Source organism: Aphelocoma coerulescens, chromosome 12, assembly GCF_041296385.1.
Source record: "Aphelocoma coerulescens isolate FSJ_1873_10779 chromosome 12, UR_Acoe_1.0, whole genome shotgun sequence".
Taxonomy (NCBI): Eukaryota; Metazoa; Chordata; class Aves; order Passeriformes; family Corvidae; genus Aphelocoma; species Aphelocoma coerulescens.
The window spans coordinates 14,471,977-14,484,275 of NC_091026.1; the positions used below are offsets into that span (position 1 = coordinate 14,471,977).

The 12,299-nt window shown below is 45.8% G+C and overlaps 1 protein-coding gene across 1 annotated transcript in view; it reads left to right on the top strand.

The window, feature by feature from the left end:
• The first annotated feature begins 5,647 nt into the window (after positions 1-5,647).
• The window catches only part of SYNPR (synaptoporin), a 111,181-nt gene continuing 104,529 nt past the window's right edge, over positions 5,648-12,299 (top strand). The window contains exons 1-2 of the mRNA XM_069027859.1: positions 5,648-5,686; positions 5,775-5,840. Of these exons, the coding sequence (XP_068883960.1) occupies positions 5,669-5,686; positions 5,775-5,840 (84 nt within the window). The 5' untranslated portion in view covers positions 5,648-5,668. The remainder of the gene's footprint in view (positions 5,687-5,774; positions 5,841-12,299) is intronic.

Below are 12,299 nucleotides of genomic sequence, written 5' to 3' on the forward strand. Positions count from 1 at the left end.
TTTGTGCTCTTCACATTCCTGTGTACAAAATCACCCTCAAAATGCCCAGGAAAAATTATATCCCCATGATTTTAAGGGATGAATTTGGTTGCCACTGATACATTTATGAAATGAAGCTACCCCTGTTCAGCTCCTTAGAAACTTAGCTGGGTTTTACCACAAAACTGGGTGGGGGTTTTTTTGTTTTTAAATAGTTTAAGCCAAATAAGCTGGAACCTAATTACAGAATGCTTTTGATTAAAGCCAGACAATGTGCTCTGGAAGCCAAGATCAAAAATGACAAGACTGGATGGCAGTGAAGGATTAGGAAGAAAAAGGAAAAAAGACTGATTCATTTTTAAAATCAAATCAGGATCACTTTCTGTACATGGAACAAAGGTTGTAGCCAAGTCAGGCAAACATTTTGGACTAGGGAAAACTTGACTTTGAATAATATGATTTTTAGTTTCACTTCACAGGCATATAACTGAAATCCAAAAAGAAACACTGAAGATTATTTCTGCATCTATTCTTAGAGATCAGGAGAGAAATAGTTGCGAGCCTTGTATGAGATCTAGAAACCTTACTAAGATAAGATTTCTTATCATGACTTGTAGACATGATAGTGCAGCCAAACAGCTGGCTGCTCTTGCCTTAATCACTGAACCTTCAGAAAGTACTCTATAATTATTTTCATGCTATACTCTGAAAATAACCCTGATTAAAGAAATTGTGCATATTGTTAGAAAAACAAATGCTGATTCAACAAAGCTCCTTTCAAAAATACTTTTGTACCTTTAGCTTAATAATGAGCAATAGCCTCATTGCTCTGCTGATTTGAATCCTGAAGACTTTTTATTGTCTGGCAACACACTGAGAAGTGCAGTGTTTTCCAAGCTATTTTGCTCTAAAGCAAGCACATGGGTTTCTGTATGTAGACTTCATTCAGCTTCTGAGGATAGAATGTTCTGCAGTCCTGTGGCATTTCAAGTTATTTACCTTAACATACAGTGAGGGGGGATTGATATCCATGCTTGGCCCTACCATCTGCGCACAGGGAAAACTGAGAAATGAGATTCCCTGGGAAATTAGGTTTATTAAGGATTATTTATAGCCAGGGGTTTACACCTAGGATTTGAAAATGCAGTGGGGGGGAGCTTACGGGTGTTGGAAAATGTGGTACAGGACCTGGCAGGGACCTAAGAGTCTGGTCTCTCCCATGGATCACCATATGTGATTCCTGGCCACATGGAAGGTAATTCTTGGCTATCCCAAGGCCTCATATTTTGTTGCTCTTTTGTTATTACATTTTAGAGTGAACACACCAAAAAAGTGAAGCCAAGCCATGAAATGACTGGCAATTGGCTTTGGGATGGGTGAGTGAACTCTCCTGCACCAGGAAAAGGAGGAAAGCTTCCTGGAGCAGAACACAGCCCCAGGGGAAAATATTGAAACCTAATCAAAATGACTGGGAGATTTAAAAACAACAGAAAGCTCCAAGAGATGGCACCCAGCTCTCCTTTCTAGGAGATAATGTACTGCAAACAAATTTGATGGAGACACCAGGAGGATGAAGTGACCCTTGACAGCAGGGATCTCGAGAAGAGTGACAGGTAGAGTGAGACTGAGGCCTGGCTAGAGCTGGGAAATCTGGTGTGCTAAGTGCCATATGGTCCTCCTAGGGCGTGTGCGAGACCTCATTTCCACACCCAACTGCCCACAAAAAAATTGCACTGGTGCTAACACCAGTTGCCTTAGATTTGTTTCAAACTGGGTGACCCCATCATCCGGCTCTTGCTGCTGCAGCCTGGATGACCCATGAGTCATAGGCTTTGTGCTCTGCCACATGCAAGGAGAGACACTTTTTCTACTAGTTACCTGTTGTGCACACACCTGTGTGCAGGTGCACCTGTCTTACATTTAATGTTCAACCTAGGAGAACAAGATATCAACCCTTACCCTTTCCAGACTGGCAGGTGGAAGTAAGATATAAATCACAGACATCCCAAGGAAAAACAAAGCCCCAGTGTCCTTTTCAGCCCCTCAAGGCTGGCATGGCTCTTACTGCTGCAGCCCTGGGCAGATGCAGGGGCACTACCATCCCTTAAGTTAGTGTCCCCATACTGCAGTGGCTATTTCTCCATTCCCACAGGGAAAATTTGATCCAGAGCCATGTGCTGAGGAGTGGTGCTGGCACAGTCATGCTTCCATGGATCTGCTCCTTTCCAGCACAGTGTGGTCTGCAGTCCATGGCTGTGCAGCAAAAGCCTGAATTCACTTGGTCTGGTGTTTAGGCAACACTGTAGGAAATTATTTACAAGAACACAGGTTCAGGCAGGCTGGGAGAAGTCTAACACACATCTTTTGGCAAAGCCCTTTGATAAAACCTTTCCAAGGTAGAAATGAGGGCTAGGCACATATTGATGATTTTCCTACTGATACATAAGATCTAACAGATGCAGTTCTCACACTTGCCATTAATAAGGTTTGGAAGCTTCCTACCTTCTACCCAAATGAAAAATCAAGGTATGTGCTTCCTAGAGACAGGAAAGAAATCACTGCCTGTGGCTGGACAAAATGCTAATCCTGAAATTAGGACTTCAGCTTTTAAACTTGCCCTATTAGGATTTGGGCCAATTAAATTTCTTTTTTTTTTGAGGAGCACTAAAGCTCCACTGGTGTCCTGTGGAGAACTTTGGCCCTCAGCAGTGATGTAGGATTGGCATGGCTACTTCCCCTTACAGCACTGCTGGACCCTCTCCAAGGAAAGGAAAAGGCAGGAGACTCCTGTGTATGAGATTCTGTCCCTATGAAATACTCTGAGTCTTTCCAGCCTGTTTTTCTTTCAGCATGGAGATTTGTAACTGCACCTCTCTGGATTGTATTGATTCATGCATGTCAAGCCCAGTCATCAAGTGTGAGAAGAGTGAATATAATGTAGTGTCCTGGGGTACAGCTTCTTGCTGTACCACCAGTAATTGCAGACATATCATGTCTGCTAACCTGAACATTCATTTCAGAGTGTGTATTATCATGTAGGATCAAAAAAGTGTGGAGCTTTAATGTCATTTTCGGAGCAAAGTTTGTACTAGGACGCTCAAGAACTGGGATGGGGATGCTCTTACTTCTGAGCTGACTGGGATAGTATTTAGAGAGAGCAGCTATGAAAGCCGGAGACACTGCCATATCCAAGAACAAATGTTAATAGCCATCTGGAAGAGTTAATAATGGCAAGAAGAGGCACTGAACACTGGCTATAAACCCAGGTTCCTGCCATGGTTCTGCAAGGATTTCCAGGCAGTGGGGGAGCTGAGGTGAGGCTGGCCAAGCACTGAGGAGCACCAAGATGAAACAGGATGGTGGAGAGGGAACGAGAAAACCTCCCCAAAACCAGCATGAGGGAGCTCCTGTATCTGCTGAAAACCCAAGTGCACTGACCTAGAGAACAGCGGGGAAACCATCCTAGTTTGCAACCTGCCACTGGTAAAGGTTTTAGGAATATTTGCTTTTGTTTTCCTTTCTTTGACAATTTTTTAAATCTGCAGTTCAGGCGCTACTAAAATCTCAGGCTTATAATTGGAAGTAATTAATAAAGGGTTAGTCAATTAGGCTTCTAGTTCTCTGTGGCAGTCAATGGAGATGGGGCATATGTTTCTTCCAGAATACACTACTAATAAAATTAAGGAAATAATTTTCTCCACATCTTCCCCAGTCTACTGCTAAGTTATGCCTTTACTACTTTTGTTTCATCTTTTTTTTTTTTTTTAATCTCTCAGGAGGTTTTTGAACTGCTTCAATATATCCACTGCTCTTTCATGGAGAGCTGTAAGTCTCTCCATGAAAGGAGCCTATTAAAGGAAACAGCACATGAGAGTCACAGTAAACAACCAGTGATGAAACTTCCCACAGCCAAGGGCTTTGTTGGTGGGAATACCAGACACCAGAGCTGGAAATCTCTGCAGGAGGCAGAATGGTTACCCTGTTGCTCTTGGGGACTGGACTAATTTAGATTCAATGATCCTTGTGGGTCCCCTTCCAGCATGGGATATTCCATAATAATTTCTTCTTCAGGCATGAGAACTGAAGGCAGGTGGCTTGCAGTGACCTGGCCCTGCATCTCTGTACCAGGGGGAGAAGTTCTGGCTGAAAGTCAGATGGATGATTGTGCGTCCCTGCCTGCTTGTGTCTGTTGGAGATTTATGGATGCTCTGTCCTTCTGCCTCTGTTAGGGGACTCTGCCTTCCACAGCACTGCAATCTAGCAATTCCTAGAACTGCTGAGAAGTATTTTGTATTCCCTAGAGGATGTTATATAAATAAAGTATACTTGATATTATTTTGTAAGGAAAATTATTCATTTTCCTTTCCTGTTTTTTTCCTAGGGTAGAAAGAAAAGAGCACAGAAAAGACAAGAATTTTTAATTTAAAAAATTAAATGTTATTCTGACCTGAAAGCTGGTTTTGATAAGGTTAAAAAAAAAGAGATTATTTAAGTTTTTAAAAAACTGGGCCCAGTCCCACTGCTACCAGACTTCAGCTGACTTTGTTCCAGATCTGTGATTTTGACACAAAATTGTCTGCCTCAAGTTCCAGTGAAAACTTCATAAATTAATCTTCTTCCTCCTCCCCCCACCCCCCCTCCACCCCATCTTGTTTACTCCAAGAATACATTTAGCTTATTGTTTAGGGTTTTAATAATAGAGATTTAGTTTAAGCAAAACTAATTAACTTATTAAACTTTTGCAGATGGCTGATTCCTTACAGAGAGTAAAAGCTTCAGATATTTTTTAGGCAGATCTCTGACCTACTTATGGCTGAAATCCTATTTGAGCACTGGCGTCCTTCTGGTGGCACAACCGGTTATCAGGGTGCCAGTGAAGTTGAATATGCAAATGTTTGCAGACTCGGGGTCTCAATCTAGAGGCTGTTGTGCACTTAAACAGGGTGATGGAGTTGTGTCCTGAGCCTGTACTGGGGCAGGAACTTGCTCCATCGCAAAATCCTCACAGCACTGTTTTAATGTCACAAGGAGCTAGAAACACTGTCAGTGAGCGTGGATGGGCACAGGGAACCTCCTCTCCTGCCGGGCTGTGCCACCCGGGATGCATTAGGATCGTTAAGGCTCTGCTGGGAAACGAGGCCAGGACAACGGCAAGACAGAAAACGCTGTTCTGCTGTCAAGGAAATGCTCGAAAAGCAGGATGGAGCGAGAGCTGAGAGCGCAGAGCTGCAGCCCTGCGGCCGCGGGGGCGACCAGCGAGTTCCTCCCCGGAGGGGAAGAGGGGACGGAAGAGCACGGCGCAGCGAGTGCCATCCCCTAAAATATTAATAGTTTCTATGCGCGCGGTGAGGAGGCAGTTCGTTTGTGTGGGTTTTTTTTTTTAATTTTATTCTATTTCATTTTTCCCGATGTCTTCCATCTCCTTCCTGCCAGAAATATAATTAAAAAAAATTAAAAAAATAATAATACTAATTACCGAAAGATTAACACCTCTACAAGAACCGCCGGAGCGGCGGCCGGGGCGGCTTGGCGGGGGCAGTAGGTGGGGGCCGGGGCGGCTCCGCGGGGCGGTGCGGGGGGCGCGAGCCCCGCCCGGCTGCTCCGCCCGGCCTGCGCGGGGGCAGCGCCGCGCATCCCGGCTGGCGGGCGGGAGGCTCCGCTCGGCTCCGGGCAGCGGGGCTGCGGCGCCATGGAGGCGGTGGACCAGGTACGCGGAGCCCCGCGGGCGGGGGGCGGGCGCAGCGCTGCGGGGCGCGCGGAGCGGGCGCGGTGCTGACCCCTCTCTCTGCCCGCAGCTCGCCTCCGCGGGCACTTTCCGAGTGGTGAAGGAGCCGCTGGCCTTCCTCAGGGTGCTCGAGTGGGTGAGTCCCGGGCTGTGGAGGGTGGCGGGGGGGGGGGGGGCTGTCGCCAAAGTGCCCGCCCGTCGGAACAGGTGGGAGCTGGGTCGGGCTAAGGGACGGGGACACGGGGCGAGGGGCCGGGGACTCGCGTCCTACAGCGCTGTGGCCGGCGGGGCGGTCTGGTGGCTGGGTTTGTGGGTGTCCCGTCCCCCTCCCCGCCCCCCCCCCCCCCCCTTTCCTTGTGCTGGCTGTAAACGAATTTTAAAAACAAAAAACAACACCGAGGAAAATAAAATCCTCGTTATGCATTTAGCAAACTTGTCTCTGGGCCGAGCGGGGAAGGAGGCAGATAATTGGTGTGCGGAGCAATGTCACTGTGTGTTGCTCTGATGCTCATTCGTAGTGAAGTCTGCGGGTCAAATGACATCCATCGCCAGTAGGTCTACGGGAGCAGAGAGCCTTTCTGAACGGAAAGTTCAGAACATGTCATGGAGGATTAATCACATTCCCCTAACGCCGACTGGCTGGGGAATTATGTAAGGCGCGTACTCTGGGGGGCGCGTCCCTGTGCGGGTGCGTTTATACACGCTGGCACCTGCAATGCACAGCCCGGACTGGGGTGCCTGTGAGGGGGTGTTTTGGTGTGCTGGGGCAGCTGCTTGCCCCAGACTCTGTCCCTGCTCACTAGAAGCAGCTTCTCTTCCCCATCGGGCACCTTGAAGCATCAGGTCCTGTGGAGTTGGGTGATGGTGGATGTGGTGGTGCTATGGCCTGGGATGGGGCGGCCTCACAGTGGGGTCATCTGCACGTAGCAGTGGACAGACAAGGTCCCTTGTGTTCTTTGCCCAGAGCTTTACAAACCCACCTGGCACTGCTGCTCCTGCCTCAAGGAGAAGTCAGGACATCCAGGGACTGAGCCCAAGGTGCTGGTCTGAGGGCGCTTCAGACAGTCTGCAGCGCTCACTATGGGGCAGAAGAATGGGGAGCAAAGCTGTTCCTATGGAAAATAGTTACCGGGAGCGTGGTCTTTTGGCTGTCTGCCTGATGAGGCTGTATCTGATGGAGCTTGGGAAACGAGCCCTTCTGGGAAGGACTCTGGACCAATGGGCATGGGCTGTGCCATCAAGAAAGTTGTTCCCACCCCGCTCAGTGTGTTGGCATCCTGGGGACAGCGAGTGGGAGCTCTTCTCTTGGCACTTTCCTGGGTCTGTAACTTCTTCCAACAGCCAAATATAAAAGCTCCCTTTGTCATGGTTGGAAGCCACAAGTAGAACTCTTCTGGCTGCTGCAAGTGCACGTTGCCTGTGTGTGTACACATACATGCACACACAGCTGTGTGTAAACAGAGCTCTTCTGACACGGCCAAGGTGGGCCAGTCCTTGGCAATAAGGGATTGTGGGAGAAGGGTGTAGAGTGTGGTAACATTTAAGATGATCTGAGAAATTACTTTCTCTCTGTTTGACATGTATGTGTAAGTAGAATTAAGCCAAGTTTAGTTCATGATATTTCAGAGTGTGGAAGACCTTATTTTTTTTTTTTTTTTATATACTTAAAAGGCTTTTTGGATTACTGAAATTCCAACTCTATTCAATTAATCTTATTACACCCATCTTCCTTCTCTTCTTACCATGCCTCCCAACTGCTGTCCACCTCTCTTTACCATCTCCAGTCTCAACTAATTGTCCACATCTCCCTCAGACTCTTTTTATCAGCCTAATCATAATTTTAAACTTTAAAAGAAGACCAAATGCTCCAGTCAATTCTGTGTCCGCTTCTGTGTCCCCCGGCAGCCTCACAGACCTCTTTGCACTTGATCAGAACAGTCAAATTACACCCCTTAACACCTCCCACTTGAGTCCTAGATTGCATCTGCAAAGAAATAAAGTTCATAGCCCAGCTAGTGATGCAGCGATTCTGGGCGTTGGGTGGCTCTCGTGCCTGGGGGGAGGCTCTGTGGTATTGCAGCACAGATGGCAGAGTTGTGGGGGCTCCGCAGAAGGGCTGGTAGGGTGGAGGTGGTGCAGGCTGAAAATGTCCTTAGCTTGTCCATGCAATCCAGCCTTGAATTTGCACTCATTGTCTGGACGGTTTGGGTTGGCTCACAGTGACTCTGGGGTGAGCACGTCTTTATTCATAAACCTCTGCTGCTAAAACTTGTGTGTTTGTGGGTGCACACATTTGTGGGTCTGGAGGCAACTGAAGCAGCTGTATGTTTCTCGGATGTGAAACTGTAACTGTTGCAGAACTAATCTTGAGGTGTGCAGATTCCAGTTTACCTGTAGTCTGGCTCAGACATGGACCTCTGTCTCGAGGAGCAGGGACCTTATCTAACCTTCTTGAATTTCCTACTTTGATGGTCACCTAACACCCAGAGAAAAGCTGCTGAGATAAGGCTGATTCTTCTGAATATTCATAGGACCGTAAACTGTTTTCGTTTGTAATTCCCATGTACATTGTAATCTTATTTTCAGACAACAAATTGCATTTAGAAGCTGTTTGGAGACAACATTGGCTCAGGCCCGGGAAAGGTTAAGAGGAAGAAAAGAAACCAAGAAATTGACTTGCAGCAATTATGCAAGGGTTGCATTTTTTGAACTCCACCTTGGCAATAAAGCATGTGGATCACAAATCTGAGCTTGGAAAAAAGCGCACAGCTGTACTGGGTCAGGCCTGGGTGTTTCCAGCTTTGAGTCAACTCATGGCATGTGCTGGGGGCAGGGAAGAGCTGTTTAAAAGCTGTATTTGTGCCTGCTCCTCCTTTGGCTGTTACTCCACAGATCTTTGCATGGGAAGAATGTTCTTCTAAAGCTTATTTCTCAGCTTATTTAATCCACTGGGGCACTACAACCAGTAGCACTGTCACAAACACTCTCACAACTTCACTTGAAAAATAACTCTCTTATATGTGCACCTGACAATAATGAATAAGGAAAGATGAAAGAGAAGAAATATGTTCATTTGTCTCCCTGGATTAATTTCAGTCCTGTGACTCTCTGGATGTGTTTAGACTGCTTTTATTGGGGCTTGCAAAAAGTGAGCAAGACAAGCAAGTTCGTCACTTTTGGTCTGTTTGTTTTGCAGTTGCTGCCTCTCTGGAGCCCTAGAAGAGGAAATTAAATGAAAAGCAAGGCTCTCCCCATGCAGTGTGATGGGTATAGGAACTGCCTGCTGTACTTAGGCTGTTACTGGCAGAAATATTTTTGTAAAAATGGAAACTTTGTATCCCTAGGCTGCAGGAGGGGTGGGGGGAGAAGGTTAATTACATTGTGAATTGCCACAAACAGCTTTCCTTCTGCAAACCCAAAGCAACCTGATACTTGTCCATTTTTGTGTAAAGTAACAGGAGCTGCAGTGCTGTCCATAATGTCTTTCCCTGCTGTATTCCTCCATAAATAGCAGGGATGCAGAAACTCCACCATTGTGCCAGTTGGGAGATGCTGTGATTGCCTTGATAGGGTAATCTGTAGGCTGGTGTTTTAAAGTACCTTGCACTGAGCGCCCATCTCCACCAGCTTTCAGCTCTGTCTGGGCTGGTATGGGCAGGGGGTATTTTTGGCACAAAGAAAGACCACATTGTAGCTCTGTCTAAGGCAGTGCAGCCTTTATCAGGGCATGTGTGAATCATTTATGTTGCAGGACAAATCTTGTGGACACTATGGCTTTTCTTGATAGGACAACTTGGAAGTGAATGTTAGGATGTTCAGTGAACTCGAATGTGTCTGAGGAGTTGTTTTAATTCTTGCCTTTATGCAAAAAACACACATTCCAGGCCTTGCACGACTGGCTATAATCACTGCTTATGAGCATCTTTATGGATGTACCAAAGAGTTCCAAAGCATTGCAGGGCATTTGGACAACAAATCTTTGGGGGAAAATGGACGATGATGGTTTGAAAAATCTGTGTGTGGTGTACATGGACCAAGCTAACCTTGCTTTGCTTCCTTGCCTTCACAGTGTGATCACTTGACTGGTGAGCCAGGAAAAAAGCCAGGAAAAACAGTTGCCTGCCTGGCAAGTGTCAAGCTTGCTTTGATGGTATAGATTCTGAAAGGGTTAGCACCTCTTGCCTTGCACACAGATGTGTGCTCAGAAGGCAAGGGGAATCTGAATCTTGAAAGACTGATAATAAGTCTTGTCTTTTGTCCTAGTGCTGATTGCTCATTTGGCCGTGGAGCACTTTTGTTGGATTATATTTGCATGCATATAAATGGACATAAGTAACTGCGTGCTTTCAAGTATGCCCTAGAAAAGCCTCAATATCTTGAGATGCTGAAAATAAATGGGAAAGAAATAAGAAGGTAATGCTTGTATGAAGCATGTGTGATTAGTAGTTTGCTCTGTCTAGTGTATTATGGGCCTCAGATGTTTTATAGTTGCTTGAGGCTCTTCATCAATTTGCATATGTTTGTTTGGTTTTTGCTTAACTGGAAGGGTGCTGGCTACTCTGGTATGGGCAGAGACTTAGCTGATGGAGCAGGGTTAGCTTGCTGAAGCTTAATGCTCTTCATGGATGCAGGATGGAAGAGCTGAATGTTTGATCTTCTCTACCATCATAATGAAAGGAAAGCCTTAAAAAAAGGTAATATTTCTTATTGTCTGGTGATGTTGCTTATGCAATGCCAGGATCAGATGCTGCATTTAGTGCTGTGTCCATCCATCTTGATGTGTAAGAAGCACAAACACTGTTAAAAATATATTGCCAAGTCTTTTGATGTCTGCCCAGGAATGTAGGTACTTAGCTGTTCTTGTAAAGTGGGTCCCAATTGCTACCTCAAAGGTCTTGTATGTGTAGTGTCAGGTCAGTAAAACACGTGTGATTTAATCAAAAAATGTAAATCCATTTCTATGGTATTTTATTATTAGAAAGGTAATTACTGTGTAACTAACCCTTCTCTGTAAGCTGTCATTAATTGGATGATTTCTTATAGGCAGCTTAGCATAATGCATGCAAAATACACTGCAGCTCTGGGCAGGCAAAAATTGCCATGATGATCCTGTTGGGATGTGAGCGTTCAAGAGACCTGAGCCCTGGGAACAGGCTTCATTGGTCCTTGGCTTTGGGCCTGCAACTTCTGAGCACTTATTGGGGTAATCTGAAGGCAGGGAACTCCGTCAGGCAAGTTATTTTTATTAGGAAGAGCCCAGGAAGTGGATTTTACCATTAGACATCAGGGTCTGTGGTGTGTGACAGGAAGGATCTGAAAAGTTTTTGTAGTTTCATTGAAGGCAGATGTGAAAGCCACATGTCTCTCTGCCAGTGGGCCTGGTATAAAGGCAGCAGAAGCACTGGCAGTGCCTCCATGGTGTTTTACCTTGTGTCTTAAAGTCTCAGCTTCTGCGAGTCTCACGATTCTGAAACCTCTGGCTTTGATAAATCATATGGTTTTAGATCAAGGTAGCAGAAGAAAGATGGGAGCTCTAAAGACTGAAAACCCAGAACATAAGTAAAAGAACAGGAAATCTGTCTTGTGATCCCATGTTTTACGCAGTCTGCAGAGAGCTGTCTGCTTTGCTGTTCACATCCATGATTATCTGCGTGCATATCTGGTTGGAAACTGAGAACTGTGCTCATCAAAAAGTTGCTGTTAAAATGGTACCAATGCTGATACAAGGGAAGAGAAAAGGTCAGCAGTGCCTGACCACATTGTAAATAAATGATATCTTTCATCTGGAAAATGCCTACCATTTTTCATTTAGGACTGTGTTGTGATCATGGAAGAGCTGATTTTAAAAGGTCACCTAACAATTCATTTAAATCCTGATGATTCTCAAGTAGCCCAGAGTGTGACCTGGTATAAAATAGTTATGTAGGATTAGCACATATGGTTGAGAGACAGGGCTCCAGGAGCAGGACTTTTTGGAGTTGTGTGCTGCTGCTGTGGAAACACCTGGGTGAAACTGGTAAAATCTCATGGTAAGCCATTTCAATGGCTGCTCTTATCTGAGTGTGGCTGTTTGAAGCATTAGGAATAGAAGATGATGAAAGAGACTCATTAATGCTAAATTTGATTATATATGCAAACCAGGTTTCTATGAAAAGAAGAACAAAAATGATCTGACTTTCAAACTAGCAATAAGATGTGTAGAGATAGAGGGTTCTGCTATTAGACAAACACAGTTAAAGTCTCCTTGACAATTTTTATGAGGGCGATGTTTCAGTCATCACTCCTGTAAATCAGCATCTGCATAATTGGAGCCCCGGGTAAAAGCCCTGCATGTTGATATCTCTGGATTCAGATGTTGCAGCTGGGAGAGGACAGGCTTGGAGATGCTTCTCATAGAACCCTTTTTGTCATTTGGATGCTGTGGTCCCCGGCTTAACCTGCACTCATGGCACTGTGTATGATTCCAAGGGGCAGGAGATGTTGCTTGGTGAGGTTGTCCACTCTGCTCCAAGGGAGAGGGACCTTGTCCTGAGCAGGGAAGGAGGAGAGGCAGAAAGCAGGTAATACTGGACTCAGCACAGGGCCGGTGGTGGAA